A 19,805-nucleotide genomic window follows, 5' to 3' on the forward strand; every position below is an offset into this window, starting at 1 on the left:
CGTTTTGAGTGCACCATCCGGGTACTCATAGTGCACTGCATTTTTCCATACTTCTCAGTGTGAACGCACTTATGCACTCAAAATATTAAGTGTAAGTACAGAAGTACGCAATTTGAGACACAGCACTGGTCTCACCTCCAACTCATCAAATACTGACGCTTAGTCAGTGGCACTTTTGATGCTTTGAGCAACTACTGTAGCATAAAGAGCAAGAAAGTCTCCATGGTGCAGGCAGGAGGGGAAGTGGGTGGGTCAAACAAACTCTGGACTTTCACCTGGGAGACAGGTGTTCATGTCCTGTGTGAAGCCTAAAGCCAATCAACTTATTTTAATAACTGTGCAGTGTGCTAGAATGTGTAGTGTACTACACTACTGACGTATGTCCGTATATCATGTCAGCTGTAAATCAGCAGTAACCACTGTGTGAGTGCAGTGCAAAGCAGCAGCGGTGAGCTAGCCAGTGGGAGACACATGTACTAACATGTACGCACAGCCGAAACAGTTTACCCAACACATTCTCACTCCGATCTCGTCACATATTGACGTTTTGGTCATGGGCCTTCCACGTCCACATACAACGTGGAAAACGTGCAAGTTCCCTGGGTACATTGGTTGATACACTTCCATTTTCACAGGAAATTTAACTTTTACACACAATGTCTTTAAAAATAAAGGCACTACGTGGGTACATCACTGCGAATTGACTGTTTTTTCCTTCAACAACAAAAGCACATGGTTAAGTTTAGGAAAAAAAGAACAGGGTTTGGCTTTAGAATCTTACAGGACGCAAACACTGCTCTCTCGCGTGAAGGTCGGTGTTTGTTGGACCCATACACCACCCACCCAATTGGACTTTTACTGCCTTAACTTTGGTACTTGCCCCGCTGCGTCTCCCCTTGACGCTACCTACACCGTTAAAGGACGCCTTTTTCATTGGTTTTTGACATTGCAAGTCACTGCCCAAGCACCAGCTTTTGAGAACTTTGGGGTGAGACTGGGCTTGTTTACCACAGTAAACCACAGAGAAGCTCGGATTACAACACAGAGAGGGGGCGTGACTTTATTCTCTGCTCATGACTCTTTTACCTCATCATATCTTTGTATAGTAAATAGTGGTTTGCTGCTGTATGCTGCTAACTCTCTGAATGTTGCTTACAGAACCGTAAAAATCCTATTTGTATGTGTCTTTATATGACCTTGTGTTTCTCTTTTTTCTGTCTTGATCCCCTTTTGTCTTGCAGGACATTTGTATTTTCTACTTTAGTTTCACAGGGAACAAGCAGAGTCTGAGTCATGACATGAACACTAAAAGAGAGGATGAATGCCAATATGGCAACTCACTCATCCTCTGAGTGAGTTGCCATATTGGCATTCATTAATAAGATTGTATAAAGAGAAACTATGGCCTGTTTATAACTGCCAGCCTTCAGGGACTGGAGCACAACTTTGCCATCAAGTATTCAGAGTTATTCATCATTCACTATTGCATGCTATGTAGTCATTTTGTGTCATGGCCACCTCTTCAGATGTAGTTGTTTTTATGTGTTTGAGGTTTGATGCCATCTTTGATTCAGGATTATTTGTATAAATCATACCCAGTAACTGAAGACATGACAGAATTGAGTTGTGGTTAAGTTTAGTACTAAAAGAATAGCTAATTCAGCATAATTCTAAACTTAATAAAGATCCAAACATCTGACAGGTTGGACAAATTGTTTTAACACCACCCTTCAGGACTTTACAAATCAAACACTTAGTGTGTCTTTGTTAAACTTTCAAATGGCTCTGACACACCAGAAAGCTGAAAAGATATTCCTTTATTTTAAACGTCAGTGCTTAAATTCATTCCCATCTGGTGTTTGCGCCAAAATCTTTTCATTTGGCTGACCTGTGTGCCTGCCTCCTGTCATCCAGTGCAGTGTGTTGGATGGGGTCCAGGAGCTAGTGTATATAATCCCCCAGCATGCACCAAGCACGCCGCGTCCAGAGCCAGGTTGTTGTTGCCATGAGGACAGCGAAGCAACAGGGGAACCGAGCTGCAGTAACACGCTGCCTCCGGAGTTGAATATTTCAGAATGGGAGGATGAAGCTCTCTTGTTGTGTTATGTGTGTGTGTTTCTCTCCTATTGCAGGCTTCATTTGGATGTATTTCTGAGCAACAGAGGGTTTTGAGGTGGACCTGACAGAGCAATAAGATGTACTCTGCTCTTTGAATTCTTTTTGCTTGTATCAACAATTTATCCAGAGACAATTTCAGAAAGAAAAATCACACATGCAAATATGCTTTCTTATTTTTTGGTTGTTGTTTTTTTTACCTCAAAATTGTGAAACTGGAGCTATCACAATGACGAGCCCTACAGACTGAAGAGACGGTGAGTTACAAGACTTGAGTTACTTTTGCTTTTTGCCACAAGATCACTGTAATTCGGAGCCTTTTATAACACCATCCATTGTATCTGAGTATCTTGAGGCTGCCGGGCCACAGTAAATAACTGTGATTTTACCTTTGTACACTGTTTTCTCTCTCTAGCGTGTGTGCTCCCAGAGGAGTTCAGGAGGAGTCAGCCTCCATCACTCAATGCTCTGGGGAGCTGCTGTCATCACCAGCAGTCAGACGATACAGTATTCCCCAGCTCCGTACCCATAGCTGTATTGAGATGAAATTACCACCTTAAAAACATGATCTGAGAGATGGTTTTCTCTTTTGAAAATGAGACTGTGTAGGTGGAGTTTTCAAGGTGACCACTTTTAAAAAAAAAAAAAAGATTTAAATGTAAAATAATTTAGAAACTCTTTGAAATGTAGACGTTAAATAAGTCACATGAATCAGTTTGCAAAGAAAGGCAAAAAAAAGACACTAAATTTGCTTTTTTTTTGCTTTAGTGAGTATGCATACTTTTATATTTTACATTTATGTGTTGTTTTGCACAATTTAAAATACACAAAAGTACAAAAATAATAAACAGTCAGTTATAGACAGTATTCAGTATTCAGTGCAGGGAGAGGCAGAAACACAGGTGGGCTTATTTGAAACCTTTACCTAATGTCATAGGGAACATGAAAATGAACATACAGAGAATAATATGACAACACAAAAGTGAAAGCAAACTAAACAACATTACAAAACAACATACTTAGAAACGGCTCTTTCTGGCCTCTGTTACAAATACATAGGGAAATGAGTCCCAGTGTCGTCTGCCTCTCGCCATCCCTATTCTCACATGTTCTATAGTGTTGCGTCGTTCAGCACAACAACATGTGAGGAGAGCTCAGGGTGAAATCACACTTTAAGGTGGTTTTATTTCCAGCGCTCTCCTGGCAATATAACCTGCGCATTTCAGCAAGTCACACGTTTTTTGATGAGCTGATCCCTTAGTCACTTTCACAGGCTTACAGTTGGTTCGCTGCCTCATATTCTTATGATGCCTGTTTACGTGTTCATACAGTGAATCAAACCTAAATTGATGTATGAATTAGTTGTGGAGTTCTCAGGGGATTACTGATATTGATTTTTCTCAGTTTCAGTCACTCCTCAGTTAAAAAAACAAAAAACAAAAAAACCTAGACTTGGACATACTGTACACAAATATATTTTTGCTTTAGCTGCCCTCTAGTGGTGGATTAAACAATGGTTCAAATAAAGAGAGCTTTTCATGATCTGTGGCAACCGTCACATCATTTTAGATCTGAGCTTCAAGAAAATACCTCATAATGTAAACCTTAACTAAAGAGACCATTTGTGATCATGTATATATTGGTTTGGTATACACATCTTTTGCACAAATCTCACATGTTGCATCAAACAGGAAATTATGCAAAATGGAAAAAAAAGACCAAGAAAAGAGCAAAATGAATTCTTGATCATCTCTTTATTACCCTTTATTACAAAATCTTTCACACCAAAATAGTATCCAGTAGATCCCAAGTCTCTACCAATAGCCAAAAATATCCAAATAATCTTCTCAGCCTGCAATCTGCTTTCACAGTAACCACAGTATCTAGATAAACGAAATATACAATATTGACTGTAATAAATGCCAGGGAATATGTGTTCCTCTGACATTATAATGTGCCCAGAGAGAAACCGATGATGTTTACAATAATTGAGAACAGATAATTGAGTGGTTAAATCCTCCATGTGATGCCTCATATAGTGCAGGTTTACACTTTCCCTCTATTTCTGCTTTCAAACAGCATCAATAAACAAAAACACAGACAACCTGTTCTTTCTATTGTGTTTATAGGCCTATGTGTGGACTTTTGTGTGGTGCCAACACCATCATTTGTGTGTACGTTATCACTGCAGAGAATACCGAGTTCATTCCTGTCATTTGGGAACAGAATGAGTAACATTATAACATAAGCTCAGAGGCCCATTTACTAACTTTACTTTATAACACTTAAAACAGAAGTTACAAAATGCTTTACAGGAAGAAGAAAATGTAAGAGAGGTGTATTTAAGAGGAATTAAGAAGATTAAGAAGAACAAGGTGCAGCCACAAGCCGTAAAATAAAAGACATAAAATCAAAAGAAAGCCAGAAGAGTGAAGTTTTTACCTGCTTTCTAAAGACTGATTTGGTTTTGTGTAAGACTTTACCTGTGTAGCTCATCCTGGATTATTGCAGCACTGTAAACAACATAAACACAAACTGAAACCATTGATATTCATAATTTGACAAAGATGATTCAGCATCACCATCTGACAACATTTGCCCACATCTTCCTGGGCTTTCTGCCTTTTTTCCTTTTAACGAAGACAAGACCCTGCATCAGCAGCTGTCTGGTTATGAAAATCTACTTCCTGTTATCTAAGAGTTGAGAAAAAACATTTAAAGGGTAACTTCAGTATTTTTAAACCTGTATTTTATTGACTGATATTTTTGTGTCATGGTAACATTTTTTGAAAGTGGTCCAGCATTAAGTGAGAATGCTGCAACCTGGTGCAAAGGAATCACTTGCGACATTTATGAAGCGTCATTTTACTTCCTCTAAAAGTGCTTGTTTTTGCCACTGACAGGCTCCGATTGTTATTCTAAGTGCCTACACAGATACACCTTTTTTTTTTTGAGAGTAAGACATTTTTTGATTGACCAGAAACAGCTTCGAAATCGCTATCGCCAACCTCACAAGACTCCATTTTAGCATCATAAAACACACTTTATTCACAGTTGACAGAGACAAAATAAAACTCCAAGAAGCTGTCTTGGTTCGTCTTTCTACTGTTCCAGAAATCAGAGTCTGGTTCGGTTATAATTAACCCTGAATTTACCCAGTTAGATGTGAAAATTGACTGGCTCCAGACACGCTGAAATTACTGTTAATTTAAATGGAGTCTGGTTGGTTTGGTGATAGCGACCTAGGGGCTGTTTCTGGTAAAACAAAAAGGATGTTACTCTTTACAAAAGGTCTGTCTCTGTAGTGATCCTTTACACGATGATGTCAGACACAAAGAATAACAATCTGTGCCCGTCAGTGACAAAGACACACTTTTATTGGACGTACTTTGACGACTGCATTAATGCCCAAAGTGATTATAATGCAGCCTGTTTAACTGCTGCCAGCTGCAGCCCTCTCGCTCAATACTGGACCAATTTCAAAAATTGCTGTTCTCATTAGTCACACAAAAATATTGGAAAAAAATGGTTTAAAAAAATGCCGAATTTACCCTTTAAAACAAAACAGTTGGTTTCAGTTTCAGTTAGCCAAACCTGAACATTGTCAGCCTTTTTCTGTTGCAGAACAGAATGTTTCCCCCATTTCTACTGATGTCAGTAAATCAGTCTTTTCACATCTCCCTCTCTCTCTCTCTCTCTCTCTCACACATGCAGGCAAGCCACCAGATGTTTGAGGGGGTTGCTGTCCACCATTGGCTGTGCTTGGGAGCTCTCTACTTGTTGGCAGTGGGGGTGGCATTAACATCCGAAACACGCCGGCCGTGTCCGCAGCTCTGCCGCTGCAACACCGTGCTGCTGGAGGTGAACTGCTCCGATGGCCAGCTTACCACAGTGCCCGACGGTCTCCCGCAAAACACAAAACTGCTAAACTTAACACATAATAAGATCAAGACTCTGGTGCACCAGCAGTTTCAGACTTTGACACAACTCATAGACTTGGATTTGAGTGATAATATAATGGTGATAATTGAAGTGGAAGCCTTTCTCGGCTTGCAAAGTCTGATAACTCTGCGCCTTGCTCGCAACCACCTGAAGATCATTCCTGTGGGCGTGTTTGCTGGTCTGCCAAAACTGAAGTTACTGGACATAAACAGTAATGAGATCCTTGTTCTTCTAGATTTTACTTTCCGTGACTTATCGGCCCTGCAGTTTATCAAAGCAGCAGATAATGACTTTGTTTTCATTTCTCGTCAAGCTTTCATTGGCTTAACCAGCCTGCAAGAGCTGCATCTTGATGGCTGCAACCTCACTGCTGTGCCAACGGAGGCGCTCGCACAGCTAACTGGGCTGAGAAGGCTTCATTTTCGCCGACTGGGCCTCACCACGCTGCCAAACTACTCTTTCCGTCATTTAGAGCGCCTTACGGAGCTTGTCATTTCTCACTGCCGCTGGCTGGAGACCCTGTCAGGAAATAGTCTCTTCGGCCTGAACCTTACATCTCTCACCATAAGACACTGTAACCTCAGTGCTGTCCCATACATCCCTCTGCATCATCTTGTATATCTCGTTTACCTTGACCTTTCTTTTAACCCAATTGCCTACATTCATGGGAACCTGCTTGAAGACTTGCTCCGGCTCCAAGAGCTTCATCTGGTGGGGGGATCATTGCTGCGTGTCGAAATCGGAGCATTCAGGGGTCTGGCTCATTTCAGATTGCTGAATGTATCCAGAAACCTTCTCACCACACTGGAGGTAGGAGCTTTCCATTCAGTGGACACCCTAAGAACTCTGGGGCTTGGTAACAACCCACTAACATGTGACTGCCGTCTGCTGTGGGTAGTGCAAAGACGACCATATCTGGACTTTGGTGGAAATTCACCGACTTGCACAACCTCAGCTCAGTTGCAGGGCTGGTATTTTCTGGACTTTACTGAAGCCGAGCTCCCAGGCCTGCTCACATGTCGACAGCCTCGTATTCTGTACCAAAAACCTCCAGAAGTGAGAGTGGATCAAGGACACACTGTGGTGTTTGATTGCAATGCAGAAGGTGACCCTCTGCCATCTGTCACCTGGATCAGCCCACAGTTAAAACCTCTATCACCCATTGGTAGAATACGAGCTCTCTCTAATGGCTCGCTGGAGGTTCGTTACGCTCAACCTCAAGACAGTGGTGCTTATCTCTGTGTGGCATCTAACGCGGCAGGAAATGACAGCCTGTCCGTCAGCCTTCATGTCCGAGCCTTTCCACCATCTTCTAAAAACCCCCTTCGTCTTAAGGGATGGTTTGCCTTTCCCTCTGCCTCTCCAGATGTGAATGGAAATCACAATATCCCATTTGATGTCAAGACGTTACTGGTAGCTGGAACCATCGGGTTCGTTTCATTTTTCAGCTCTGTGAGCGTATGTTTCATCTTCATGTTCTTCTGGAGCAAGAGTAAAGGGCAGATAAAGCACACAGCCACAATAGCGTATGTGCCACGAAGCGCCATGGCAAGTAATAACGGAGGGAAAGGCAATACGGAGACAAGCAGGTTCACCATGAAACTAATATGAAATTAAATCATGCGGTCCGTTCTGGAGAGGAGGAGACCTCTGTGAATAATTCGGTGACCAGAAAAAACCTCCTGAACAATGAACACTGACACTAACTGCGAGAAATTTCTGATGGTTGCAATCTGCAGTCCTCACCACTAGGTTCCACAAAATCCTCCTACATCTTACGCACTGCTCCTTTAAGAGCATGTAAAATTGTGTCCAACAAAGGCTGGCTGATTCATATAAATGTGAGCATGTTAGCTATGTTCTGCAAAAGTGACAAAGACAAGACATGTAATAAATTGTGCTGGTGAAAGCCCCTCTGGATGTTAATGTGAGTTTACATTTTAGGAACATCTAGAAGAGTGCAACCATGATTAACTTTATTTTCATTTCTCCTTATTTGTGAGACAGACACTTGATTATAAAAAAAAAACCCCTAAATGCAAAGTAACCAAAGTTAGCAATACTTAATGAACATAATGCATGTAATATGTAGAGATGTAAATTATTCAGTCAACTGCTTGTTGCCATTACCCTTATTGATGTTTATGTAAAGAAACAATTTAAGACCTTGTTTGTTTTGTTCATTTGATTTTTTATAAACAGAAATAGATTTTTTAATTGAAATAATTATGATGGATCTCAGATGGTAGCCTTGAGATAACTAAAAAAATATACTAGGAATGTTAACCTTATGTGAAGGGTAATGTACACAGTACTTGCATCTGTATCGCATGTCATTTCGACTTAATTTGCATACAAATATTTTGCTAGTATTCTAATATTGTCACATTTATTGCTGTAGGCCACTTATTTTTTAGGCTAATGGATGTGAGGAATGTGTGTTTTCTTTAATTCCCCAGCATTTCACAAGTTTGCTTTCTAATAACATTAAAAAGAAAAGTAATTTTGTATCTTTTTGGTGTACTTCTTCAGTGGTTTTTGGTCCAAAATATTTACATGAGACATCAGATAACCAATTGTGTTTATGTTTTGAATGCTTGGTAAACAGGTAAAATAAATGATTTATTTTATATCAGTACATCAATAACGAGTAATAACTATTGACCACAAACAGAAAGAAGAGACAGTTGATTGAAACAAGTTGATTGCCAAGATAAGATGATCATCACAACTTAAAAAAAAGAAAAAGAAAATTAACCTTAGTGAACAATTCAGAATAACAACCCTGATTTTTTTTAACCAGGGACATCATATTATTAAGTAAAAGGGCATGAAACTGAGTTAAAAAAAAAGAAAAAGAAAAAGAAAAAGGGATGACAGCCAAAATAAAGGGGAAAAAATAAAATACTTAAGAGATTATTATCACAACTGCCACAAGGAGGTTCATCCAAAAGATGTTGCCATGGCAATACATTAGCGCTCCACTGGTTCCTATAGCAACAGTATCAGTGTGTGGTGTGTGTGGCCGCCATTCTAGATGTACCAGCCAAATAATACAGAATAAAAGATATGAATGTCAATGAAATAAAGCGACATAAAGCTATATCAAGTCAAATAGTGCACAACGCTGTGTACAAATTTGCATACTTCGAATTGTGGGCCTGTAATTATTACGGTCAGCGCATAGGTAAAAGCACAGTTTTATTTTGAAGGTTACGTCGTACCGTAGCACCGGAAGTACGTCACGTGCCCCGGATGTATTGGCCAGGGACAGAAGGCAGCGGCTAGGTTAGCTGTGGTCTGTGTTTGAATGGAACAGTCTTTTTGCACATTAGCGTGAATTTAAAGTGTATTCATAACTTAACTAACAATGGATATGAACAGATAATTGAGGTAACCAAAGCGAGTAACGAGGAGGTAAATTGGGCTCCCTAAAACAGCCTGTAACAGTTAAGTTAGCATAAAACTACCTAGCTCGCTACTAGCCAAACGTTTGTTAGCATTGTTTAGGAATTACAGCCATGACTCTGGCAGTGGACCGAGAACCTAGAAAGACTGCGGGAAACCGCATGTCAAAATTACTGGATGCCGAAGAAGAGGACGAATTCTACAAGACCACTTACGGAGGCTTCAACGATGTAAGTATCCAAACTAATAGATACGGAGTGAGCTAATAAGTTAGCATTACGTTAGCTCCTTGCTAGCTGAGCTGGTCTCTCAAACAGCGGGTCGAATACTGAAGCTGATTTAATCACAGTTTATTTTCATTACATTGCCTAATGGACACATTGTCAAATGGAATGATATTACGGTCTTATGTTAACTGACTATAATTAAGTTATTATTACTTTTACTTGCACTAAACATTTATTAAATGACAGACGAGACGTTGACCATTAAAACATCGCAAGTTATCAGAGGCCACTCAAAGGTCCCACAGGACAATTCAGTAATGTTACTTTGCACAATAATGTTACCTCTACTATATACTAAATGTTTTTCTTCCCCACAATTCTTCATATTCCCAAACCGAGTCTCTTTCTGTCGACTGTATAATTTAGTAGAACCACGACCAGTCTTAGTGACAGGCAACAAATATGCCCAAATTAATTAGTTTTTATGTGACAAATCATAGAAATACTCAACAACTAAAATGATTTTAACTGGAAACAATTCTGTTGATAGACAGTTTAATTAATGGACTAGCTGCCTGTACTACTCCAGGCTCAAGAGGAAACATACAATTGGATATAGAGGCCAATAAGCTGCATGTATTATTTAGGAGTAAATAGGGAAAGCAGGTGAAACTGCTTATTTGTTTAGGGGTCTATATTTAGTCATTTCTTATTGATTTAAAAGGATGGGAAAAAAAGATATGCCTCAGTGTATCACAATACCAGTTAACAGCAGCACAGTCATTGCAGTGGTGCTGATTCAACCATAAAGTTGAAGGGCTATTGTATTGTGTTATCTTTAGTTAGGGTTACCTAATAGACTTGCAAGTGCGTATCATGTACATATGACTGTGCTCATTCCATTCCTACAGTGAATGCCACAGCCAATATTTAAGAAGATCATGGACTTAAGTTCAGTGTGGGTGCTTCAGAAATTGCTTCTTAGACTGCAGTTTTTGAAGAGTGGGACAAAGTATGCTTAAACGTATAAGAGAAGAAATACAATACAATACATACAATCTCAAAGATGCAATAGATGTTAACCACCAACATGGAAAGGACACACCAAAGGATGAGTCTTCAAAATGTACCTTTAATTAATGCCTGTGGCAGATCTGGTGATTAAAACCACCGTGCCAGTGTGATTCATCCGAAACTGTGACCACGACTCCAAAATTTCCTGGCCCAGTCTATCTTAACAGCTGACAAATTTGTGAAGGCTGGTTGAGAGTGCCAGCCTCTCCTGCGTCACAGTCAAAGAAAGGGGAAAGGCTATTATGGCTTCAGGCTGTATTGTGTGTCAGAACATTACATGCTATTATTTGATATTGCAGCAACTTAATGTAAGGCTTACATTTTAAGATGCTGAGTTGTGTTCTCAGTTTACACAGTCCAGGTCATTTTCTTCAAACAGCTGCCGGATCAAGGGTCAACTTGTGTAGGGGGATTTGGCAGCGGCTGTTCTGGCAGTTCTGACGTTAGTCTCAGCTAAGGTTGACAGGAGTAGCTAGATTAAAAAAAAAATCACAAACCAATCCTGAGGCACCTCAGTCATCTCTGCTGGTACTGTGATGACAGTGTGACCATGCCTGTGCACATACTTAAATTTGAGGGCTAGTGTGATTTTAAATGTCCTTTGAGTACTTTCAAATTGTGACCGATGTTGGTCTTTGTCATCGCAGTTTGTTTTTATTTGCATATGTTTACATGTACAATTACATAACGCTGCAGCTTTTCTCTTATCTATGTACTTAGTATTTAAGAACAGATTATTTTTCTTCCTTTTACCTCTGTTAGTTTTTTTCATGCTGCCTTTAAAAACTCATCAATTCCCTGGATTAAAAAAAAAACTGCTGCTAATTGAATTTTCATCAGAGTTAATGTTCTTGTACATAAGGTGTTGGTATTATTTTTGTTTACCCCTTGTAAATACACTTCGTGCCTGCTGTATCACCTTGAGATTTGCTCGGTGTCAACACAAGGACAGAGAGAGAGCTGCCTCTCTGTATGTGTTTGTGTTGTAGATCTGTGAGTGTGAGTAGACTCTGAATTAAAAATAAACCTGCTTGTTGCATGGGAGAGCTTCTCCCTTACTAAAGTGTGTCGGATATCGGGGGTATATTGTCAGAAATTGAATATAATATTAATAATTGTGTTTTCATGAGTGTATAATCACCTGAAAATAAGAATCATTGTGTTTTCGGTACCTTAGAATGAGCCATTATATCTACATATGGAGCAGGTCCTCTTCCACAGAGTCCACCATGTAAATTCTACAGTAGTAGCACAAACCAAATATTGACTCTAGATAGGGCCAGGTGCGTTTTTGTGTCAGCCACCAGAGTCCTCCTACACACTTGGCACACAGGAGAAGATTCAGTTAGTTGCAATCTACAACTTCACCGCTGGATGCCACTCAGTCCTACACACTGGACCTTTAATGGTCTCTGCTCAGCACACATGCATATCATGTGTAACTCTGCTACACTGTTCTGCACTAGCCTGATTAGCGTTACAATAGTGGCAAGTCACCTGTTTAAACTCTATCAAAGAGTCAGTACAACTTATAGAAAACCTCAGAGGAAATTTGGTTTATCAAACTGATTTTTAAAGGTTATTATTGTGTTAGCTAAATTATGCTCTTTTGTTTCCTTTCAGGAATCAGGAGATGATGAGTATCACGGAGAACATTCGGATACAGAGGATGAGGTGGACAGCGACTTTGACATCGATGAGGGCGACGAGCCAGACAGCGACCAGGAGGAGGATGCACCTCGAAGGAAGAGTCGAGTTGTCACTAAAGCATATAAGGTAGCAACAGTCTTTCAGGAGCTATTAGACTTTGACTCAAGTTTCTGCATTAAAGATTGAATTTGATTATCTCGTCAGTCTACATTCATATCTGAGAGATTTATTTCAGTGACACTGCAGCATAAAATTGTATGTTTTTGGTGATAGATTCTCAATATGAACATGTAAAATTCATACATGAATGAAACAGATTTGCAGTTAATAGGCCTTTTGTCTTTGTTTAATCCAAGGAACCGATAAAGGTGGCAAAACCCAAACCCAAAAGACCCTCCGAGGAACAGAAGAAGACTGAGAAGGTTAAAGTGGAGCTCAAGAGGAGGATTCCACAAGAATTCCAAGATTTTGCAGAGAGTAAGATTCCTACAAACCACCCAAAAAATGCCTACACACTGTTTAAAAACTGTTAAATTCATAAACCACAACTTCATAAGCACACAATGATGACATCACAGCTGCATCAGAGAGCAGATTTTTGAACATAAATATTTTTTGAGCAGGATTCTTCATGGGTTTTTTTCTGTATGCCTTAATCATTCTTTAGCGCGGAAGTCTGTGCGACAGTCCACCAGCGAACATACCCGAAAGACCAATCTGCGCCTGCAAGAGCGTCAGGATGCCCCTCGGAGACGGAGAGGTGCTCATCGTGACCGGCCTCTTACCCAGGAAGAGCTGCTGGCTGAGGCCAAAATAACAGCTGAGATCAACATTCGATCTTTAGGTAAAAACACTTGGGTTAAGTTACTCAAATGTAAAGAGGGTTTTAGTTCCAACATTTTCTGAGTAGAAAGAAAAGAAAAAATAAAGTTAAAAAGAGAGTGCTTAAAATTTATAATAATTCTGTAACATAATTTTAAAATGTAATAATAATAAGAATTATAAAATAGTTTTTTTCCAAGGGTTTTTTTCTTTTTTCCCTATTTATAAAAAAAATCTAAATCTGATATTAATTGCAATATGTGGGACATTTCTTACTAAGTTGCTCATTGTTCAAAGGTTTAAATACCTGTGAAAGGTGTCTGAAAGCAGCACAAAAAAAGTGATGTTGCTCCAGTTTTTGAAGGGTTAAATAAGCCGTGAACACGGCAAGGCCAATGCTGACAGAGTCAACCGGTAACTTGGTACTTATCTGTCATTAAATTTATATTAAAAGAATGTGTTGACGCTCTCCTGTCTTGATTTTGTGTTGAACAGATGTCTAAAGCTTTATTCAGAATATATGTGAATCAATGTAGCCATCTGTTTGGCAAGGAGATGCACAACATCATTGTAAATATTGTATAATGATTAATTTATCAGTGGTTGTTGTTACCAAATTATAAATGAATATGAATTTACTTATTTAAAATGAATTTGTCTCAGGTTAAATCTAAAGTTTCTTATAATGATAATACACTTGAAATAAGGATGCCCTGATTCATTTTACTTTCTGTATATAGAGAACTATGAGCGTCTGGAGGCGGACAAGAAGAAACAAGTCCACAAGAAGCGGCGTTTCGAGGGACCAACCATCCGTTACCATTCAGTCTTGATGCCACTCGTCTCTCACTCAGTCCTAAAAGAAGAAAATGTGGACGTTGAAGGGTGTGTATGATCCAGACTGAGGTAGCTTCAGAAAAATGTCTTCTGGGCCTTTGGCTGCTTTAAGTAATCCACCCTAACTGCATTTACCATAAGTATTTAATCCTTTTAGACGATAATATACCAAAACATTCTATTTTAATGATTTGTAGTTAATTCATCTGGCAACAACTTGACCGAAACACAAGTTAAGATAAAGAGAAACATCAATGAGAAAACAAATCTGCAACTGATCTTTCAAATTTTCATCATGTTTCTATTTTCCACAGGTTGGATCAGGACGTCCCTCAAACTGCACCACAAAATCCCACCACACCGTCCCAGCAGCCTGCCGGAGGCCTGTGCTCCCGTACTTACATAACCTTCAGTGACGACGAAGCTTTCGAGGCGGCCTTTCCACACAGCGCCCAGCCGAGTCCTCAGCTGCCCATCCAGGAGGTTTGTCCTGTCACCCACAAGGCCGCACTGTACCGAGACCCGGTCACTGACATACCTTATGCTAACACACGAGCCTTCCGCATCATCCGAGAAGCGTACCGTAAATACGTGGCTGCTCATGGATTTCCAAACACTTCCGGTGGGGTTACGGGACTTGACTCATCAGCAACGAAGGGTTCCCGCCAGAAAATGGTTGTAAAGCAGACTGCTATGGCGACATAGATTAATTTCAAGAAGAATTTAGGAAATATGTTGTCCTTTTTAAAACGTTATAGCTCAACTAGAGTGACTTGATTAAGGGACATGAGGAAAAGCTATAACCAAGACGTCTGTTCAACACCATGGGATAAATACCTTTTCGATCTAGTTTCATCTTCATCCACACAAAGTATCCTTGGCACCAGAGATTTATTGTAAATGATGTTTGGGATTCAGCAGTTAATGCTAATGTTAATGTGACTGTTACATTACAGCTGTTGAAGCAATTAAAGGCAAATATGTTCAGTTCACTGTTGACTGGACAACATAAATTTACAGGACATATCTTAGTAAAAAACAAGTAGTACCACAACTCCATCTGCACAGAGGCAGCTTTTGGTTTTTTTCTTTTCCCTACAATAAAATGCCTTTTTTACTGTCCATATATTTGGTTTCTACGTATGTACATATTTGTCAACAAAAATAAATGTTTGAAACTTGGAATAATTCACATTTACTATGTATATGAACTACATCACATTTCAGAAACGTCAAACACTGCAACAGCTACACTGGAAACACTCAACATCGGTCTGTCTTTCGAGGGTTTTGTTCATTGGATCTTATCTGTCGTCATGATTTACAGTCTGTATTACCCTCATCCATCATCATATTAAAATTTATTCCATCTGTAATGCCCTTCACACTTCAAATCCATCCTGAATTCACTCATACAGTAAGATTTTGTGTCATTAAAAGTAGTTTAACCTTGGTTTACCCCAAAGACAAATGACTAAACTTCCTCCTTGTTCTTAAAAACCTTAATTTCACATTCAGTTGAACGCTATTACTGAAAACACATGAGATAGTTTTGGTAAAACTGGGCCCAGGAGTTTAATTTGCTCTATGTATCAGGCAAATCATTGTGACAGATCTAATTGATCAAAGCTGTAATTCCTCCCTGCTAGTGCTCATTAACTTAACAGAACAAGCAGTTTGATATGACAGGACTTGTATGGTTTCTGACTGACAGAAAAGCTTCGTTTCTTCCACTTTTAATGTCCGTATTCCTTCTTTTTAATGTGAAGTCTGATACTTCATAATGGACAAGACGAGATGTCTGAATAATGCTGGTCACATAAATCACATCAGTGTCTAAAGTAAGCCAGACAGCGATTTACAAGCATTTTGAATATGTTTGAGCCGGTCATGAAGCCATTATAAAAGGTGTTATTTCTGTTCCTGGTAAATAACAGAAAATTGTTTAAAGCTCCAGTCTCGAGTGTCACAGCGAACAATACCGCTGTGTTGATCCCTCTGGGACTTGAAATAGTGTTTCCTATATTTATTCTCTCAGGGTACAATCGCAGAGCAACAGAGTCACCCTGTGCACCACTCAGTGCTTGACTAGCGCTGCACCTTTGACCCCTCACATACTGAACATCTCCTCTGCACAGTGTCCAGTAGCTTTCGGCCATCATCAGTGGTCTGTGTTACATAAAAGCCTCCTGTAGAACAAAAATAATGTAAACGTTTAGTCACCCACGGGTCAAGGGTAAAAATCACACCATTGAAACACGATGAGTAGCTTTCACATTAATTCTATTATTAGTTTGTTTTTCAGCCGCAGTATGGCACTCTTGATTTTCACACTTCAGCCGGGAACATGATTGATGACGGTGATGGCGTCATGACTGACAGGTGAAGCCAACCTTGAGTTCCTTTTGGAGTTTCAGGTACAAATCCTGCTGAGTCTGCCTTCATATCAGTTTAGCCCTCAGCAGATGGTTCAGGCAGAAATTTTTACCTTTTGAAGGAAAGCTCCCAAAATTCAGATTTGACGTTGCTGCCAAAAGGATCATGTTGCACTCAAGCGGATTTTCTCCTGCTGTTCCTGTAATGTCCTGATGATGTTGAGCAGAGCATCTAGCTGCGCAGTCAACCATGTCTTTGTTCTGTTACAAGTAACCAGGCTGCAAAAAGCTCAAGCTTTATTAGTTGTTCGGGTCTTTCATTAAGGAAAAAAAAGAAAAAAGAAAATGCATTTTGCATGATCTCATGTGGACCCCCCTGACCTCTGCTAATGCACTCGCTTCAAATATCCCGGACACTCAGGTTGTTTCGGTGGTTGATGGAAAAAATAATCTGATAGAAAAAAAACTTCAAATAAAACCAAAACATCCAGAATGAACCAAGATGGTTAAATTTAGAATGATATGTTTATGGTCTGATTACTCTTGTTTGCAGAAATGTAACAGCCAACAGTTTTGATAATAAGTCATTTTTTTGAGCACAAAAAACAAGACTGATTTTAAATAATATAAAGATAAACTTTATTTATAAAGCACCTTTTATACAAGAAATGCAGCACAGAGCACTTCACATAATGAACATAAAACAAACAAGGCAATTCAACATAAAAGGACATTTAAAAACACTTTAAAACAAGAATTAACAGATTAAAAAAAAAAAAGTTTAAAGTAGTGGTGATTTTAGATCCTATTAATCGAAATCTCAAAGTGTTACTCCTTGTGACACATTTTAGGTCTTCTGACATCATTAACAATCAAAGCCTATAATTCCCAGCGGGCACAGCACTCACCAACAGACATTGATTAACCAAATTAAGCGTCTTTCAGATCCCCCAGAACGTCTTCCCAAGAGTTAACCTCACTGCAGGTATTTTTCTGTGTGAAGATTTGCTGCTTTTCTTTGTTATCTCTCAGAAAACTGAAGATCTTTGTCTGTTTTTTTTTTACCATTGGTGGAGAAAACAAGCAATTAAAGGACGTTGAATTGCAGTGAAGGTAATTGTAATTGGCATGTTTTTTTAAGATCAAACGATTACCTGATAAATAATATGCATTTTTTTTTTAATTATTGATTAATTGCATGAGTCATTTGAATGCCAAACTTTCCCTGCTTCCACCCTGTAAATTCTGATGATGTGCTGGATTTTCTGGGGGGTATTTTGTTTCATTGTGAACTGAATATCTTTAGTTTTTTGACTGTTGGTCGTATAAAACAAGATATTTTAAGGAGTAAATACGTACGTAAGTAAAGTAAAGTTTATTTGTATAGCACCTTTCACAGATACAGAATCACAAAGTGCTTAACATTAAAAATAATTGCACAATATAATCTATAAAAGAGACAAGTAGCAACGATACACAGCACAGGACTGAAATAAAACACAGCAGCAAATAATGACAGAGACAAAAAAACAGTTTATTAGCTATTTGAATAGGCTAACCAAAAGCCTGTCCGAATGAAAATGTGTCAAGCTTTTTCATAAAAAAATATGACACGAGGATCCAGGGTATTGCAATGATAAGGGAAGAGTATTTTAAAAAAACTGGGGGCAACAGTTTGAAAAGCAGTAACCTTGAGTTTTATAGTGGATTCAAGGGACATCCAGTAACTTCAGCTCAGATGATCTAAGTGCTCGATTTGAGTTCAGGGCTTTACTCGGGAATTGGGCCATGCAGGGCCGAAGAGTTAGCAGCAGTACTTTGAAATGAATAGAGCAAAATTGGTTTCTTGTTACGTATAGTTAAGACGAGACATGGCAGGCAAAAACATTGATTTTTCATGCAGTGGTCAATTTTGAGATTTTGGGCTAGTTTACTCCTTGAATATGTATTCTTTCAAACTGCTATAAAGAAAACATTCAAATTATACATTTAGACATTTATTTTATTACATTTTGTCTACTTGTATTATGTTATTATGTAAATCTTTGAATGCCATTTTCTCAAAATGAGTTTTTTTGTCATACTCCAAGTCACACATCTCCGCCTCAGTAGCACCTATGTACACCAAACTTTCCAGTTATACACCTAGCTATATTCTGAAGATATTTACAGAGGGATTTGTTAATAAATCATTCCTAACCTGATTTCTGTGACATTTAATTCCCTAAATTATGGTGAAAAGGCTATGGACAGTATATTTTGATTTTCTAGGTAATAAAAGCAGATATCCTTAAATCCCTCTGTAATTGTTTTCATCTTATATGTTAAAGGGCCAGTGTGTAAAATGGGTTGAAAACAGTGACATCAGTGGTCAAATTCTAGATTGCAGGGCTCACTCGCTGACCCCTCCCGTCGGGTAAATGACGTTGGCCTCGTAGGGACAAAAAGCCTTGCGCACGAGTTTTTCAGGAGTAGGTCTATCTAGCGACGAGGTGAATATTTATTTAGAAATCTAAACCATGTTACGATATTGTAATGTATCCCTCACGAGCAGGAGACCAGAGGAGCGTTCGGGAAAAAGGCCAGTTTATTTGAGCACTCAAAAACCCCGGTAACACTCCAGGGGGTAAAAGACTCCGTCCCAAACGCTGACTCTTCTAGCGTAACAGACACACTTCATACACACATACTCGTTTACCATACCGAGTGGGGACCCCCTCCCCTCTCTGCTCCACCAATCTCAAGCCCGCACACTGACTGACAGCGTAGCCGGTAAACAGAGCTCAGCTGTTTATTTAGCCTAGCAATATCTCCGGACTATAGTAGCTGCAATGGACGACTTTGAACGCGATTTTGAAGAGTTTCTTGTAGCGGACACAGACCCAGAGCCATACCTGTTTGAGCCGGAGCATACAGATGAGGAACTCCATGTGTTTGATGCTGAGCGGGCGAGAAGAGAGGCTGAATGCACAGAATGGGATTCGGTGCTACTGCTACCATCGTTGGGGAGATATATCATCAGGAGGAAAAGCGCCGCAGAGAGTGCATCACAAGGAGTGAAGTTGCGTCTTCTTTTCCTCGCAGATGACGGTTCGGGTTCATTCTCTCCTGTTGCGTGGTAAGTGTGGTCCATTCGCAAACTTTATAACTAAAAAAACTTTTCACTACTCTCTATCGACGAACTACTAGCACTCTCTGCTGTTTCCTCCTCCTCCTTCCTTCCTTCCGCTGTCTTAGTTGGTTCATTTATACACGCGAAATGCGTTCTCTGGCTGGCTGGATTGTCCGCTCGGTCTGCCGTACATACATGGCGGCGCAAGATGGCGACCTCTCTAAAGCAAGGCCTTGCTATATA

At 39.5% G+C, this 19,805-nt stretch overlaps 2 protein-coding genes across 3 annotated transcripts; both read left to right on the plus strand.

Moving 5' to 3' along the window:
• Nucleotides 1-2,013: 2,013 nt before the first annotated feature.
• LOC126383836 (leucine-rich repeat and immunoglobulin-like domain-containing nogo receptor-interacting protein 1) lies at nucleotides 2,014-8,500 on the plus strand. 2 transcript variants are annotated; one of them, XM_050034547.1, is made up of 2 exons: nucleotides 2,014-2,372; nucleotides 5,830-8,500. In XM_050034547.1, exon 2 carries the CDS (start codon nucleotides 5,842-5,844, stop codon nucleotides 7,666-7,668), a length of 1,827 nt encoding a protein of 608 aa, XP_049890504.1. In that variant the 5' UTR covers nucleotides 2,014-2,372; nucleotides 5,830-5,841; the 3' UTR covers nucleotides 7,669-8,500. The 2 variants fall into 2 exon arrangements, with proteins under 2 accessions (XP_049890504.1, XP_049890505.1); XM_050034548.1 differs by lacking the exon at nucleotides 2,014-2,372 and adding an exon at nucleotides 2,625-2,738.
• An 804-nt stretch (nucleotides 8,501-9,304) lies between these two features.
• vps72a (vacuolar protein sorting 72 homolog a) lies at nucleotides 9,305-15,259 on the plus strand. The gene is made up of 6 exons (XM_050035218.1): nucleotides 9,305-9,695; nucleotides 12,390-12,542; nucleotides 12,773-12,893; nucleotides 13,084-13,260; nucleotides 13,979-14,123; nucleotides 14,390-15,259. The coding sequence occupies exons 1-6, from the start codon at nucleotides 9,579-9,581 to the stop codon at nucleotides 14,778-14,780; spliced, it is 1,104 nt and encodes a 367-aa protein (XP_049891175.1). The 5' UTR covers nucleotides 9,305-9,578; the 3' UTR covers nucleotides 14,781-15,259.
• Nucleotides 15,260-19,805: the final 4,546 nt, after the last annotated feature.

This window comes from Epinephelus moara, chromosome 22 (assembly GCF_006386435.1).
Source record: "Epinephelus moara isolate mb chromosome 22, YSFRI_EMoa_1.0, whole genome shotgun sequence".
Taxonomy (NCBI): Eukaryota; Metazoa; Chordata; class Actinopteri; order Perciformes; family Serranidae; genus Epinephelus; species Epinephelus moara.